This window comes from Henckelia pumila, chromosome 1 (assembly GCF_033568475.1).
Source record: "Henckelia pumila isolate YLH828 chromosome 1, ASM3356847v2, whole genome shotgun sequence".
Lineage (NCBI taxonomy): Eukaryota > Viridiplantae > Streptophyta > Magnoliopsida > Lamiales > Gesneriaceae > Henckelia > Henckelia pumila.
In genome coordinates this window covers 166005296-166023590 of record NC_133120.1, presented here as the reverse complement: position 1 = coordinate 166023590, position 18295 = coordinate 166005296, and the positions used below count along the sequence as shown (strand labels likewise).

The following is an 18295-nucleotide window of genomic DNA, read 5'->3' as shown; positions in this document are numbered from 1 at the left end:
TGATGCTGCACCTTCTTTCCATGGAGATGATGATGATGACGCCGAGTCCTGATGCTCGGTGTCGAAGGTATGAGTCCCTTGTTCTTTTATTGTTTTTAATCATTAGGGACAATGATTACATTAAGTTTGAGGGGGTGAATCAATGTTTGATTTAGTTGTTTGGTAGATAGTTGAGTAGTTGAATTTATTGTGTGCTTCATAGATAAAATTTTTGTTGAGTTTAGTAGTGTTGAGTTAAGTTGAACAGAAGTCGAGAAAGAATTGGATGCATGGCTGATGAAAAATTTTTGTTTTGTGCTATAACTGAAATCCATGATTGTCTGCCTATCTGACAAATATTTTTGAAAAAAAAAATGGAACCAAGTGAATAAACAATTTCCTATATACTCTGTGATTAATACTTGAATTTGATTTTTGAGACATACAGACATAGATATGATTGAGGCATTGTTTGGAATTTTTGGGCCTAATTTTCATTGAAAAATTTATCCTTAGTTGCCTATTTGAGCTTACACGTATATGAGTACATGAAGGTACGAGAAAATCTGAATTTTTTGTGAAAATCATCGTTTACTGCTGATGATTATCTTTTCTACACTGATTGATATTTGTATGAATTAATTGTGGATTGAGACTTGTCTAGAACTAGTTCGAACACTCTTCGAGGCGAAATACGGGCAAAACTGAGATTAGGAATGATTTAGGCAATTTTTCTGAATTCGTTTGAGCCTTTCAAGCTGCCTGTTAATATTTTATCCCTAGTACCTTGTTTGAGCTTTATTGAAAATCGAATGGCATGCGTGTAAACGTGTGATTAAACCCCCATTCGTCATTATTTCAAGGTCCTACATTGACTACCTGAATAGCCTATACACTAATTCCTACCTTTAAGGGAGTAACTTGAATGCTAAAATGTTGTATGCTCCTATTTTTATTTGTGAAAAATGGAATGGTGTGGTGGATGAATTGAAAAGATGAAAAGAGGTAGTAGAAAGAAAGAAAAAAATTTGAAAAGAGTTGTGAAAGAAGATGAAGTTGAGAAAAAATTAATGAAGTGAATTGAAGAGAAAAAATGTGAAGTTGTGAATGAAAAAGGAGTCGTAATTAGAGTTTGATAAAATTATAAATTACTCCTTATTTGAATTCTTATCCTTCATTTGTAGCCATGAGCCAGGCCTTACATTATAAGCTGAATAAGTCCTATTGACCGAGTCTCAGTTGCCCAATATACTAGTGGAGAAGAGTTGCGAGAATTTAGCCTATGGACTGTTGATTGATGCTTTTAATGATTATGAATTTTGATCGAAACACGCACACACTATTATTCTTTGCATTTACCTAATTGTGAGTGTTTTTTTTATTTATATCCTATATTAGAATGGTATTTTGAACATGAGTTGCGGAGATTGTGAGTTTATGCGGTTATTATTTTGTGACTGGCTAAAACTTTCAAGTATTAGTAGGTTGTGATATGATTGGATTTGAAAATTCTTTGAAATCATTGCTGAGGCCATTGCTCCATAATATTTCTTGACTATTCTTGTAAGTTTATGATGATTTGAGTTTTTGGAAGTTATTGTTTTGAATTGTTTTGCTCGGGACTAGCAAAAGTCTAAGTTTGGGGGTATTTGATAAGTGTATTTTATACACTTAATTTATATATGATTTTAATAGTTAAATATTTGTTTCGAGCAGATTTATGTGGGTATTTTAGTGTTTTTGTGTTTACAGTGAATTATGTAATTTTGTGGAGAAAAGAAGAAATTGAAGAATAAAAGAAAGGAAAAAGAAAAGAAGAGAAATTGAAGAGAGAAAAGAAAATAAAAAGAAAGAGAAAAGCAAAAGAAAAAGAAACGATCAGACAAAAGAAATGAGATTTCTTATTGGGCCTTTCTTATTTGGGTCAAGGTTCAGCGCTTCGCTTTAGCGCTATCTCAAGTGCAAACGCGCAATGCTATGTTTCTGAGAGAATTGAGATTTCGAGTTGAAGGCGCGCCCGCGCCGTTCTTAGAGCGCCCGCCCCGTAGCTGTTTGGAAAGTTTTATTATTTCGGGCAATTTTCATGGGCTTGGAGGAATTCTTATCAGAGGAGAAAGGGGAGAGCCGCCACACACATCCACTACAGATCAGAGAATTAATCGTGAGATTTTGCTGAGGATTTCTGGAGCTCAACTGAAGAACGAAGACGGAGTTCGATAGTCCGGACACGGCGTCGACGACGGATTTTATTTTTTACTTTTATTTTATTCTGAATATGTTTGGATTTTTGAATATGAATTGTTTTATTCAGAATTTGATTATGAACTAATTTTTTATAGTCTAGAGGTCGGATGGAACTTGGTGTAGAAGCTTTCATGAATGTTTGATTTTATTGAATTGAATTTCTTCTAAATTAATTATTTTTTCTAGAATTGATTGTCTTTTCAATTATCTGATCAATAATTGATTTGTAATATTTATTTGAAATCATTGCTCGGGAGAGGAGATTTTGAATAGAACATTAAAACTACACTGTTAATTATTTATACAGCTCGGGAGAGTGTATGATTTTAACAGAGCTTTTAAAAAGAACATTGTTTTGTGATAGATTACTGCGATAAATTCTTAATAGGGATATTGGAATTTAATTGTAGTTGATAAACATTATTTGTTGCTCGGGAGAGGGAAATAATATACGTAAGTGTTCTTGGCTATTAATTGATTGGAATTCATGAAGATTAATCATTTAGGATTGAATGTTGTTGAAACCACGTGAAATCTATACCTCTAGACCATTTTTCTCTGATTAATTATTCCTGAAAGTTGTGTGCGTGCTATCTAAAATCATCTGATTATTTATTTTATTGCAAAATTCTCAAAGTTTGATTTTCTAGATAAAGTTTAGACTATTCTAATTACAAGTACTAAATATTTTCATTTTACTCCCTGTGGGATCGATATCTGAATTATTCACTATATTAAAACTTGACACTCGTACGCTTGCGAGAAATTTTCACAACAGTAGGATAAACTTTTTGAAGTGATTGTATTGGAGTTTTGAAGCCAAGAATGTGTGATGGCATCCTATTGACAAGGTAAGTAGCAGTAAGGACAACATCTCCCTAAAAATGACGAGAAAAATTATGGGTAAAGAGCAGAGATCGTGCAACTTCAAGTAATTAGTGGCGGTTCTTACGCTCAGACACACCATTTTGTTGTGGAGTATAAACACAGGAACTTTGGTGAATGATACCTTGTTTCAAGAGATAATCTCCAAGGACATAGTTAAAGTAGTCACGGGTAGGGGTGGACATCAGGTCGGGTATCATCGGGTACGGGTTTTTCGGGTTGGGTACCCGAATTTGACCCGAAAGTATCGGGTAATTTCGGGTACCAAAATGCGGGTACCCGAAACAGAGTTCTGTATTTTATTGTTTCTGAATCAATTTATCAGTAACCTTAAATGCAAAATCTTCCTTCACATACAAAGACCATGAAATTACGAGAACATGGAAGATGCAACCAGAATCACAAAAGACACCGTACAAACACGTAAATCAAATTCTAGATCTAGATTTAATCAACAGATGCAAACACAAGGTGGAGAATAGTAGAACACGATGTTTTAAAATTTTGTCATCTGCTTTCTCTAATTCAGTGCATCATGGTGTCGATTATTATGGTACGAGAGAGAGAGGGCGAACGAGAATAAGGGATAGATCAAGAGGTCTTAGATTTGAGAGAGATGGAAATCTCAGTCGCCATGGACGTGAGACAGCGAGCAGAAGATTAAAAGAGAATTCAGATTTGTGCTTGCAGTTCATATATTGGGCTTTGACTAAAATAAAATAAATGAGTTGTACGTTATCCTAACCAATGTACTCGGGTAGTGTAGAAATTAAAAAAAAATTCGGGTACCCGATACCCGATCGGGTTTTAAAAAAAAACCCGAAACCGAACCCGAACAAGTAAATCAGGTTCGAGTTTTTACCCGAACACGATTTTTTGAGAAAATACCCGATCCGATCGGGTTTTAACCGATCGGGTCTGTTCGGGTACCCGATACCCAAATCCGAACGCCCACCCTTAGTCACGGGCTCGATCACTTTTAAGAACTGGAATTTTGGTGGAGAATTGGGTCAAGATCATGAGGATAAAGTTTATAAAGAGTTGACATGTTTCAGATTTGTCTTTCATTAAGAAGACCCAAGAGAGTCTCGTATGATCATCAAAAAACAACAAGAACCATCGTGCGCCAGAAATATTTTTCACATTGATAGGGCTCCAAATATCACAATGGATGAGGGAGAATGGTCGAGATGGTTTGTACGGTTGTGGTGTGAACAAGTTGCGTGTATGCTTATAAAATTGGCAGACATCACAATGCAAGAACTTAGAGATTTTATTTCTGAACAAAGATGGAAAAACTTTTTCAAGGTACACAAAATTCGAGCGTCCTAGACAATAATGCCATAATAAAACATCATTCTCTTTATTCAAACTAGAAGAAGAAGCTAAAAACGAACTGATTAGGCTTTTGGGCAGCTTTCATTGCAATGGGACAGCTTTGAAGAGATACAATGTGAGGACTTCGGTTCTAATCATCTAAACATGAATAAATCATTCAAGCCTCAACAATAATCCAAGGCATAAAGTAAAGAATTTTTTTTAAAAGCATGCACGGACTCTAGGCACACCTCCGTGCTCAGGTCCGTGCATTAACCTGTAGCCAAGATTCAAGGGCTTTCAGGTACACGGACCCCGTGCCACCTCCGTGTCAAGGTCCGTGCACAAAATGTACACTAAAACGCCAACTCTCTATTTTATGCACGGACTCCGTGCTCCTTCTTTGATAGGGTCCGTGCATAGCCAAAGACAATTAATACAAATGCGAAGGTACACGGACCCAGACACGGAGGTATGCACGGGGTCCGTGCTCTCCTAAAATTTAGAAAAATATATAAAGCACTTAAAATATGAATTTCCCAAATACAACTCAATTCAACCAACCAAAACATGTATTTAATACATCAATCTAGTAATCTCAATTACATGAAGAGTCAAGAGTATAAACATGCATCATTCAAGGTTTTCTACACTTCAAAATACAAATCAAGTTCGAATTACAACTTCTACTTCTAAACCGATTCCCCACTTCTATCATTCCAACTCGAACTAGTCATGTCTCCTCTGACTCGATCCTACCCCACCTATTGTCAAGTACACATACAAAAACAAGATAACAACCGAATAACTCCGGTGAGAATAATATTCCCAGTAAAAGCAACATAACGTGCAATAACAAATAGTATATCAAAATCATGATATAACATCAACATATTTCAATGATAAATAGAATGAAATGCATGTTTTTAAAGTTCGGAATTATCTAATTGGATAATCAAGGAAAAACTCGGTTCTTCGGTTGGGATCCCGAGGACAAGATATCACAACTAACTCACCGACTCACCCGATCGAGGTGGATAATGTATATCTCAATCCTCTAGACTCTGGTGCAACTATAAGGATTATTCGGGCTCTTGGAAGAACTCAACAACCAAGGTCACTCGATTATATTGCCCAAAACATCTAATTCGAAATGAAATCAAACAGTTAGGCTCAAGATGAATGCATATATAAATCGTAATGCATTCAATCATAAATCAAATAAGAGCATGGAGTCAATCAATCATATTCAAGTAATCATGCAAGTATGTGATTTAGGGAACTCGAAAATCAATTCGGATTCGAGTGTTCGTCCCTTTTCAACTCAATGTCAGCTTATATCTTTTCTCGATTCAACGGCTCCAACTCAGGACAAGCTACAATAACAAGAGATTCAATCAAAATCCATTTCATCTCAAACAAAACAAACAAGGTAAACTCTTTACCAATCTCGATCAACTCTCTATCGATTCAAATTTTGAAACCTCTGAGTCCAACAATGCTCAAACAAATCTGAAAGGAGATGAATATTGCTCAATATCAATCATTCAATTCAAATCAATTCCAAAACTCATTCAAACTTTCAAATTCAGAAATTCTCAAACCGACGGAATAACGGCTAATCGAAAATCAACAAACATCATCACAACCTTCCAATTCAACTCATATCATCAAAAAATCATCAAAATATCAACAAAAACGTGACAAAATCCAAAATCTCAGAAATTGACATTTTCGAAATAAACTTCAGAAAATCATAACAAATCCAAACGCCGCTATATTTCCAAACCTTCTTAGATATACTATCACAGCTAACTCAAGAACAATATATCCAATCAAAATTAGATTCTGACAACGTCTCAAAATAAAAACATGTTGGATTGTAATAAAACTTACGGTATAACGAAGTACTCGAAGCTGTGATCGCAAATATACGATTTATTCTGAAATCTATCGGACGGATCTAAGAACCGAAGAAACCAAAATCTTGAAGAAATCGGCTATGGCTTCTCACGTGAAGAAGAATAAGAAGAGAAGGAGAGAGAACCCACTTACATGCCTAGTCACATATGGATTTTGCAAATTAGCCCCTAACTCTTCAGGAAAAGCAATTCAGTCCCTAATCAAAATTCAATTCAACCCTCAATTTATATAATCTCGGAAAATCATTAATAAACTCAATTAATCTCAAATTAAGATAATTTCGGGGCATTACATACAACCCTGCACAGAAATCAGCACTGCCAATCATCCTCCTCGAGGCCAAATCCTGAAAAACACAAAAATCAACACGGAAGTTATTTGAGCAATTGTGATCCCGATTTAACTTGCTAACTTATAATATGTTACAATCCAAATCAAGAACAAACAAAACAGAATGTAAGCAAACATCCTTAGAAAGATGTACAGTACCGGAGCCAAAAACTTTGGAGCAAGAGCCATTTGCGATTCTTATAGAATGATAGTCCTTGACTGGGCAGTAAGAATCAAAGAGCTTGAAATTTCCAATCATGTGCTCTGAGGCGCCGGAGTCAACTATCCAAGAAAACGATAGAGCATGCCGCGAGATTAATGCAAAAGAAGAATTACCTTTATGTGCAACACTGCCAGCCCCAATAACAGAAGGATTGGGTATTGGAATGGACTGTCCAAATAACAGTTGAAGCATGTCAAGTTTTTCCTTACTGAAGGGTTGTGATTCCAGTGCACCAGATTCTGTTGTAACATTATTTTCCCTTTTGTCACGGGAAGGTTTCCAATTGTCCGGTTTACCATGAATCCTCCAGCACGTTTCCAAGGAGTGATTGTGTTTTTTGCACTTTTTGCACCAAGGACGGTCCTGCCGCTGTTGGCCATTGGGAGGCTGAGAAGTGCGCTGCCCAAAGGATGAAGAAAATGTATTATGTTTCCTATAACTTGGAGTAGAGGAATATCCAATATGTGGAACGATATCCCACTGAGATGTGAGAGCCGAGGCATCCAAAGGCGAGGAATAAGGTGAGCCAAGCATCGATTTATGTCGACTCTCCGCATGGTGAACGACAGAAAAAACATCACGCAGAGAAGCCATGGGCTTCGTAGATAAGATGTGTCCCCTAACTTCATCCAGTTCATTATTTAGGCCCATCAAAAATTTGAAAACCCTTCACTTTTCCAAGATGGCCTTATAGCAGGCCTCATCATCCATACACTTCCAATCATGGGCCTCGAATAGATCCAATTGTTGCCAGCAACAGGTAAGAGAATTAAAATATGCTGTGACAGGTCCATCACGTTGCTTTGGATTGTAAAGTAGACTTTCAACTTCGAACAACTTCGCTATATTTTCTTTGCAAGAGTAAGTGTCACGGGCAGCGTCCCAAATTTCTTTTACCGTGGGATAAAACAAGAAATTCTCTCTAATGTCATTCGTCATCGTACTAATTATCCAAGACATCACCATATTATTCTCAGATTTCCTTTGTTTGAAGCCTTTATAGGTTTTCTTAGGGCAAACAACTGTGCCAGAGATAATGTCGTCTTTCTATTTGCCACAAATAAACATCATTACGCACCGGGACCATTGTAGATAATTATTCCCATTCAATTTGTGGTTTGTGATGGGAATAGAAGTATTATCAGATATTTGAGTGAGAGGCGAGGTGACCTCCGATGAGGAGGAACAATCTGATGTTGCCATGCCGTATTTAACCATGGATCACCGCCGTCTCTGATACCATGTCGTAAGTGATGAAAACAACATGGAATAAAGGCAAAAAAAGGTTTCTGTTATTCATCAAAAGGAACTTATGTACAAACTTTATAGAGTTAGTTATTTATCTATTAACCTTTGTCTAGAGAATATAAGATCTAGATACAAAGTTTAAATATAGAGAAGAGATAAAGATTTGATATCTTCAACAAGCACATACAATATGGCGCTGGTGATTGGAGAGTCAAATAAATGGTGTGAGCTAGAAAAAGAAATGTTGAAGGGTCACCAGGATCGGGGTACGGATAATGACGTGGGTAAAGAGCTAGCACTGAGAAGAGAATGAGGAAATATGTGCTGCATTGGGGTGATTTCATCTTCAGTAGGAGAATCTGAAAAATTGGAAATGATCGAAGCAGTAACTCTTAAGACTAAGCCAAGCCCGATGAAATGGAATATCGTGCCCGAGGCCAAGCTAATAAATTGGGCATGAATTCGCCTGATAAGGCTGAAATTTTGAGTCTGAAAATTGAAAAGAGCAACAACGTAAAATATTGAGGGGGATTTCAGGGACAATAACCGAATGGGGAAACGTCAGTTGGTGGATGATTCGATGGACAGGTCTACATTCCTATTATCGACGGAGGTTGCTCAGCAACTCCGCCGACATCAATGAGTTCCATCGTCTGGAATGTTCGGGGGCTTGGGAACCAATGAGCATTCCGTGAATTAAATCGGATAATAGCCAAAAAGCAACCCTCTCTTTTGTTTTTGTGTGAAACACGCAAGAGAAATATCAGTTATCAATAATAAGCAGTGTTCGAACCTTCTAGGATTTGCGGGATATTTTTTAGTTGCGAGCAGAGGTCGGAGCAGTGGCCTATGTTTGTGTTGGAAGGATCATATGGTCGTATCTATCAAATATTATACGCAGGGTCATATTGATTGCCTAGTATAGCACGAGTGTCTGGTTTGGAGATTTACGGGTCTCTATGGAAACCCAGAAACAAGTCTACAACATTATTCATGGGCACTCTTTCAGAGATTAGCTGGTCAACATGAGTTCTCTGACATACCTTGGCTGATGAGAGAGAATTTTAATGAAATATGCTATGATAGTGAGAAGATAGGGCTCGTCCCTAGATTTCTATCACTTGGATCAACGACCTTTATATCTTACGCTTGGATAGTCCCCTTGTGCAGTTCAGCCTGGTTTCCGCTCTCGGTTTTGGTTTGAGGCTATTTGGGTGAGGGATGTAGAATGTGAAAATTTAATCCTTAATGATTGCAATGAGCCTGACCAACCTTTCTCTGGGCTCGCCGAGAAACTCCAGAAGTGAGCTCTAGCACTTAAGCAATGGGCTCACTACCGGTTCCGATCGACCCCGAGACAAATTAAATCCAAAAGGGAACAACTATCAAGACATCAAAATCAGGAAATATGGTATGATGAGTTCGACCATATGATGAAATTGGATAATGAGGTGGAGAAGCTTAGTACCCAGGAGGAATTGTATTGGAGACAACTCAGTAGAATGGATTGGCTTGACATGGGAGACATAAATACCAAGTTTTCCATAGGAAGGCGACTCTAAGAGTGGGCTGATATCCAATCATGGACATATTATTCACGACCAAGGAGGTATGACAACCATTATATTGAACTATTTTCATGATCTGTTTACATATGCAACCCCATTCCCTGATCTAATGCATCCTACGATTGACTGTGTTAAGTCATCGGTGACAAGCTCTATGAATACCACTCTTTGCGCTCCTTTCACATATCTTGATGTTAAAACAGCTTTATTTGATATGAGCCCAGAAAAATTATCCCCTGTCCCTAATGGTATGTCGACTCTCATCTACCAGAAATATTGACGTATAATTGGAGATGATGATTCTAAGGCCGTACTTTCTCAATGATGGAGCTCAGGTGGCGGATTAGAACAAAACTATTATCACTCTTATCCCCAAGGTTCCAAATCCGATGCTAATGAAGGAATTTCGCCCAATTAGTCTCTGCAATGTAAGCTATAAAATTTTTGCCCGAGCCTTGACTAATAGATTGAGACCTCTGATGGCAGCTCTTATTGATAAAACTCAAAGTGCATTCGTCCCAGGCCTCGATATCAGATAACATCATTCTCGGATTTGAAACTATGGACCGGATGCGTAATAGAAAAAAGGGTAAATATGGATACGCAACCCCATTCCCTGATCTAATGCATCCTATGATTGACTGTGTTAAGTCATCAATGACAAGCTCTATGAATTGTAGTGACCCTGTATGGTATCACCTACTAACTGGCAACTAATAGCATGCATTAAACTTAATAAAGCAATAACGCTTAACAGAGTAAAACGTGCGGAAATATAATCCATAATTACATATCAGCTTAGTAAAGCATATTCAGGCTTAAATCTGTAATGATACATCCATATCGAATAATTTAAAAGTAAACATTATACAGCTATATCGAATCCTGCTGTATAGTTAACTCCTCAAGGCTCTTGCTCCCTAGTCCTGCCTTGAACTACCAGCTCCGTCCATCCTGCGACCTGCCCCGTGGAATAGGGTGTCCAAGATAACAACTAGGACGTGAGCGCTAACGCCCAGTACATAAACATGAGTAAACATATATATACGATGCATGCAACATGATGACTGGTAAAGAGTCATCTGAAAATTCATGCTCAGAACTGGCGCCACATGAGTGCTGCCACCGCACGGATCAACTTCTGGGTGCAACCACACTCGTCTAATACACCAGAGTAGTCAAACATAAATGCCCCCACCGTCGCGGTACTCTCAGTGACAGACTATCGAATATAGAGCTGAGCGGCTCTATAATCAGGTATAACAAGATATAGGCTCAACGTGTATATGCACATGACATATGAATAATGAAAGCGATAAATCATATCTCATGCCATATAATAATGCCAAATAAATGCAACATATAAACATGTATACTCGCTGAAAATCTCAGTCAATGTGTACGTACCTCTAGGCTAGTTCAAGTATAGTAGATCCTAGGTTCCAAGCCTATATTCAAAAGTTCATCGTATCACTACACAAGTTCTATAAGCCTTAACTAAACTAATAAGTACTCCCAAAAATTAAATAGATTCCCGGACCATACCTTCGTCCGTAGATAGCCCTTTGGAGTCGCTAGTCCCGGATGACTATAACCACACCTTGGTTATTCCAGAACCTCTATTATAACCGATAGGGCCCTCAAGTGTATAACTCACACTATATAACTGAAGAAAGAAACTCGGGAATTTGTAATTCAAATGAAATCAGACAAGCCCTATTTATAGGCAAAATTCCCGGCCAGGATCTGAACATTCGATTTCGGGATCGGAGCTTCCGATCCAGCTTACTGCATGCATGCATGACACGCAGGGATCGGAACTTCCGATCTGCCCTCCGTTTGACACTTGTCAAAACTCGCGGCTGAGTCATCGAGCATTGCTGGCAGCTGGAGATCGGAACTTTCGTTCCTGGATCGGAGCTTCCGATCTCTGTGCTTCCGATTGGCTTCCGAAGTGGCTGGGTTTGGAGCTTCCGATCTGGGTTCGGAGCTTCTGATCTGGGTTCGGAGCTTCCGATCCGGCCCAAAGTCAAAAGCCCAAATTTTTCCTAAAGTTCAATTACACTCCAAAATTGGTTAATTACTAACCCTTAATCATGTTTAACATAGAGTTTAGACATCCAACTTCTTGTTTGCTCAGGATTCTCGCCTCCCACCAAAGGTTTCGGTCCTACTTGCATGAATTTATTGATAGAGTAGCGACGTTTACCCTCATGATGACGATGTTGTTCAACATGATGGTGGTGGTGACGATGATGATGACCACCTCCCTGGCCAACACTACCGTGACTCTCGTCAGCCATATCCTGAAAAGAATTGCACATTAAAATCCCAAATGCGCAAAAATTACTCAAGTCTAAACTAAATCCCAAGTACTAATCCCAAAATCTAAGCATGCTCTGATACCAAAAATGTAGTGACCCTATATGGTATCACCTACTAACTGGCAACTAATAGCATGCATTAAACTTAATAAAGCAATAACACTTAACAGAGTAAAACATTCGGAAATATAATCCATAATTACATATCAGCTTAGTAAAACATATTCAGGCTTAAATCTGTAATGATACATCCATATCAAATAATTTAAAAGTAAACATTATACAGCTATATCGAATCCTGTTGTATAGTTAACTCCTCAAGGCTCCTGCTCCCTAGTCCTGCCTTGAACTACCTGCTCCGTCCATCCTGCGACCTGCCCCATGGAATAGGGTGTCCAAGATAATAACTAGGACGTGAGCGCTAACGCCCAGTACATAAACATGAGTAAACATATATATATACGATGCATGCAACATGATGACTGGTAAAGGGTCATCTGAAAATTCATGCTCAGAACTGGCGCCACATGAGTGCTGCCACCGCACGGATCAACCTCTTGGTGTAACCACACTCGTCTAATACACCAGAGTAGTCAAACAAAAATGCCCCCGCCGTCGCGGTACTCTCAGTGACAGACTATCGAATATAGAGTTGAGCGGCTCTATAATCAGGTATAACAAGATATAAGCTCAACGTGTATATGCACATGACATATGAATAATGAAAGCGATAAATCATATCTCATGACATATAATAATGCCAAATAAATGCAACATATAAACATGTATACTCGCAGGCAATCTTAGTCAATGTGTACGTACCTCTAGGCTAGTTCAAGTATAGTAGATCCTAGGTTCCAAGCCTATATTCAAAAGTTCATCGTATCACTACACAAGTTCTATAAGCCTTAACTAAGCTAATAAGTACTCCCAAAACTTAAATAGATTCCCGGACCATACCTTCGTCCGTAGATAGCCCTTTGGAGTCGCTAGTCCCGGATGACTATAACCACACCTTGGTTATTCCAGAACCTCTATTATAACTGATAGGGCCCTCAAGTGTATAACTCACACTATATAACTGAAGAAAGAAACTCGGGAATTTGTAATTCAAATGAAATCAGACAAGCCCTATTTATAGGCAAAATTCCCGGCCAGGATCGGAACTTTCGATTTCGGGATCGGAGCTTCCGATCCAGCTTACTGCGTGCATGCATGACACGCCGGGATCGGAACTTCCGATCCGACGATCGGAGCTTCTGATCTGCCCTCCGTTCGACACTTGTCAAAACTTGCGGCTGAGTCATCGAGCATTGCTGGAAGCTGGAGATCGGAACTTCCATTCCTGGATCGGAGCTTCCGATCTCTGTGCTTCCGATTGGCTTCCGAAGTGGCTGGGATCGGAGCTTCTGATCTGGGTTCGGAGCTTCCGATCCGGCCCAAAGTCAAAAGCCCAAATTTTTCCTAAAGTTCAATTACACTCCGAAATTGGTTAATTACTAACCCTTAATCATGTTTAACATAGTATTATCTTAAAATGGAATCTGGGTTACTACATGAATACCACTCTTTGCGCTCCTTTTACATATCTTGATGTTAAAACAGCTTTATTTGATATGAGCCCAGACAAATTATCCCCTGTCCCTGATGGTATGTCGACTCTCATCTACCAGAAATATTGACATATAATTTGAGATGATGTTTCTAAGGCCGTACTTTCTCAATGATGGAGCTCAGGTGGCGGATTAGAATAGAATTATTATCACTCTTATCCACAAGGTTCCAAATCTGATGCTAATGAAGGAATTCCTCCCAATTAGTCTATGCAATGTAAGTTATAAAATAGTTGCCCGAGCCTTGACTAATAGATTGAGACCTCTGATGGCAGCTCTTATTGATAAAACTCAGAGTGCGTTCGTCCCAGGCCGCTTGATATCGGATAACATCATTCTCTGATTTGAAACTATGGACTGGATGCGTAACAGAAAAAAGGGTAAATACGGATACGCAACCCCATTCCTTGATCTAATGCATCCTATGATTGACTGTGTTAAGTCATCGGTGACAAGCTCTATAAATACCACTCTTTGCGCTCCTTTCACATATCTTGATGTTAAAACAGCTTTATTTGATATGAACCCAGACAAATTATCCCTTGTCCCTGATGGTATGTCGACTCTCATCTACCAGAAATATTGACATATAATTTGAGATGATGTTTTTAAGGCCGTACTTTCTCAATGATGGAGCTCAAGTGGCGGATTAGAACAGAAATATTATCACTCTTATTCCCAAGGTTCCAAATCCGAAGCTAATGAAGGAATTCCGCCCAATTAGTCTCTGCAATGTAAGCTATAAAATTGTTGTCCGAACCTTGACTAATAGATTGAGACCTCTGATGGCAGCTCTTATTGATAAAACTCAGAGTGCGTTCGTCCCAGGCCGCTTGATATCGGATAACATCATTCTCGGATTTGAAACTATGTACTGGATACGTAACAGAAAAAAGGGTAAATACGGATATGCAGGTTTGAAATTACATATGAGTAAGGAATATGACAGAGTGGAGTGGAAATTCTTAGAAACAGTCATTCTTAAGATGGGCTTCTGCACAGAATGGATAGATAAGATTATGAGATGTATTTCGAGTATCAGATACTCATTTTCTCTGAATAATCAGGTGATGGGAAATCTTAAGCCAAGTTGGGGAATCTGTCAAGGAGACCTCCTTTCTCTTTATTTATTTACTCTGTGTTCCCAGGGATTATCGTCGATGTTGATGGAGTTTGAGGTGAGGGAGAGACTCATGGGAGTTCGAATTGCGTCTCGTGGCCCAGGTTTAACACACCTATTTTTTTTGCTGATGACAGCTTAGTCTTCTTTAAAGCGACTGACGAGTACTATACTAGTGTGGCCGAGTGCTTGGGATCATACGAAAGAGCATCGGGTGAGGTGATAAATTTTGAAAAATCAGATCTATCATTTACCCCAAATACTAAGCTAGATGTGTTTGAGAGGATTAGAGCTGCACTCACTATTCCGGTAGTTCAAGGCCACGAGGTTTACCTTGGACTCCCGACTTTTTCACTAAGAAGCAAGAAATTCCAGTTTTGGTACTTAGTGGAAAGGGTCTCTCGTAGAATCAAAGGATGGGAAAGGAAATTTTTCTCAATAGGGGGAAAGGAAATCCTGATCAAGTCAGCTGCAGGCCATCCCGACATATGCCATGTCCTTCTTCCGTATCCCTAAGGCGACTTGCGACTCTAAATGTGCCGACTTTTGGTGGTTAGCTGAGAACGAGAGGAGGAAGTTGCACTTGAAAACGTGAGATTTCTTTTGCAAACCGAAAAACCTTGGTGGACTTGGTTTTTGAAAATTGGAGACCTTTAATAAAGCTTTATTGGAAAAACAGATGTGGTGTATCATCTAGTACTCGAACTCCTTATTGGAAAAAGTTCTAAAAGTCCGCTACTTCAAACATGCGGATGTCATGAGAGCTCCCCTCGGAAGTAATCCATAATTTATCTAGCGCTCCTATTATCTAGAGCAGAGAACTTCTGGACAAGGACTATGTTGGCGTATAAGGGGACAAAAAAATCACTGGATATCTTTTAGGACAAGTGGATCCCAATGGCATGCTCTAGGATTACACCTGAAACTCTCTAGCTCCCAGTTGGCACTGTAGTGACCCACATTGTGATCACCTACTAATCAAAAGCTTAAACATGCAATAATCTTAATTAAAACATAATCTGAATTTATCAAACACCAAAGTTATACAAACCCAAGAAAAGAAATCCAAAATTATTACAACCAAATCGAACCAAATTCTGAGTATCAAAATAACAATTTCTGATACAATCTCGTAAATAAACGAAGCTCCCAACAGCTGCCAAAACCCTGCAACTAAGTCTGCCCCGAGCCTCCTTCTTCGTCCAACCTAAGACCTACCCCATCAAATGTGGTGTCCATTAAATACAGAAATATCGCTCGAGAGTATGAGTGTGACGCCTAAAATTTTTATAATTTGAGTTTTATGTCTAAACCTGTTTTACTATTTATAATTTTTATAATTTTTGAATTTAATTACTTAGCTCGATATTAAATTTTAAATTTTATATTATTAAATCATTTTTTTCAGTGACAGTCGCTTTTAAATTTAATTTTCCCGCGCTCTTCAGCTAATTCTTTTAAATTTCTGCGAGGATTAGTATTTTTAAATTTTGGGCTATCAAATTTGAAATTTTAAATTATTTGGAAATGCTGGTGTGTATTTTTGGAGCAAATTAATTTAGAAATGCGAGTTATTTCCTTAGTTTAGCACTTTAAATTTTTAATTGATATTTTCACCTAGGACGGACTTCCGTCCCATCAGCTTGTGTAATGTTTCCAACAAGATTATCTCGAAGCTTTTATACTCTCGTCTGCGGTCGGTGGTGGGGAGACTCGTTTCTCAGAGTCAGAGTGGCTTTGTGTAAACCCACTGTATCAAGACGGGTCTTTTCAGCGTGCTTATGTCCTCACTCACACGCACCCTGAGAAACTTCCCAGGGGGTCACCCATCCTATAATTGCCCCAAGTCAAGCACGCTTAATTTTGGAGTTCTTATGTGATGAGCTTCCGAAAAGAAGATGCACCTTCTTGATATGAGCAGTACATATGAAATCTTTTAAGCCCTCCTCAACTATGTAGTCCCATACCTACACAGTCTCAGAATCCCCTCTCATTCCGGCACGGGATCGGTTCATTCATGTCTCCCTCCGCCTAGCTAGCTCAATGGTACCAGGATTAAGGGAACATTGCATTTATGACCTGGAGTGCAAGGTTCGAATCCTGGGGAGGGCAAAAACTCCCCACCAGGGGGGAGAAGATCATGAGTTCAAGAATGAACTGGGCCAGCCCAGTTCATTACACTTTGTGCCGGGGCGGATGATTGCTGACAATATCCTTCTCGCACATGAGCTCACTCACAGTCTTAATCTCCCTGCCCGTGGTGGTAATGTCATTCTGAAATTGGACATGGCTAAGGCCTATGATAGAGTCCAATGGTCTTTTCTTCTGGATGTCCTCCGAAGGTTTGGTTTTTCGGAGCAGGTTGTGAGAATGGTGAGGGCTTGCATTTCTTTTTGCAAGTTCTCGGTTAATGTCAATGGCACCCCTGCTGGTTTCTTTGCTTCCTCCATGGGCTTGAGACAGGGTGACCCGTTATCTCCCCTCCTCTTTTTTCTTGGAGCGGAGTATCTGTCCCGTGGCTTGGACCGGTTGTTCCTCCAGCATGCTGATTTGAGGTATCGGTCTGGGTGTGATTTGCCGATTTCCCATTTGGCCTATGCTGACGATGTCATTATTTTTGCCAATGGGGGATCCCGTGGTCTTCAGCGTCTCAAAGATTTTCTGGCTCACTATGAAAATTGCTCGGGCTAGCTCGTTAATGTGGCCAAGAGTGCTATGATCTTTCCTCCGGGCTGGACCGCTCGTCGCCGCTCCCGTTTGCTGCAAATCACTGGATTTGCGGAGGGGCATCTGCCCTTGAAATACCTTGGAGCTCCGCTTTTCCGTGGGAACCGCAAGTGCTCTCTCTTTGAGCCTCTTCTGCAGTCGGTCCGAAAAAAGCTGGAGGGCTGGGAGTCCCGTTCCCTTGCTCCTGGGAGTAGGATGACGCTGATCCGCAGTGTGCTCCTTTCGATCCCGATCCATCTCTGTCAGGTGCTCAAGCCTCCTTTAGCTGTTTTGGAGAAATTGGAGCGTATTTTCAATGCTTTTCTTTGGGGCTCCAGACCCTTAGAGAAGAAGTGGCACTGGGCCCGCTGGTCTCGCGCCTGTCTTCCTATTTAAGAAGGAGGCCTGGGTTTTCGCAGGCTCAAGGACATTATTGACAGCTTTTCCATGAAGCTGTGGTTCAGATTCCGGCAGGGTTCCTCTCTCTGGGCGAGATTCCTCTCGAGGAAGTATTGCCGGACTGTCAGCCCTATTTGTTCTCTTTCTCGTGGAGCCATTTCCCCCACTTGGAGGCGTTTGCTCCAGATTAGACCTCGTGCGGAGCCTGGTATCCGGTGGAGGATTGGTCTTGGGGATGTCTCTTTTTGGGATGATACTTGGTTGGGTGATGCCCCTTTGTCGAGCAGGTGTAGTGTCAGAGGGGATCGGTGTGTGCGTGTTTTCAGCTTCCTTTTGGAGGGAGACTGGGATTTTGATCTCCTTTGCGCTGTTGTCGCTCCCTTGGTGGAGGAGATCGTTCAGATTCCTGTTTTGGT

The 18295-nt window shown here is 39.7% G+C and overlaps 2 protein-coding genes across 2 annotated transcripts; both read left to right on the top strand.

Annotated features, from left to right (window-relative positions):
* The first annotated feature begins 14006 nt into the window (after window positions 1–14006).
* On the top strand, window positions 14007–15290 carry LOC140874387 (uncharacterized). Its single transcript, XM_073277671.1, has 4 exons — window positions 14007–14208; window positions 14483–14721; window positions 14803–14878; window positions 14929–15290. The coding sequence occupies exons 1-4, from the start codon at window positions 14007–14009 to the stop codon at window positions 15288–15290; spliced, it is 879 nt and encodes a 292-aa protein (XP_073133772.1).
* Window positions 15291–16970: 1680 nt separating this feature from the next.
* On the top strand, window positions 16971–17465 carry LOC140874386 (secreted RxLR effector protein 78-like). The gene has a single exon (XM_073277670.1). The coding sequence runs from the start codon at window positions 16971–16973 to the stop codon at window positions 17463–17465; it is 495 nt and encodes a 164-aa protein (XP_073133771.1).
* The last annotated feature ends 830 nt before the right edge of the window (window positions 17466–18295 follow it).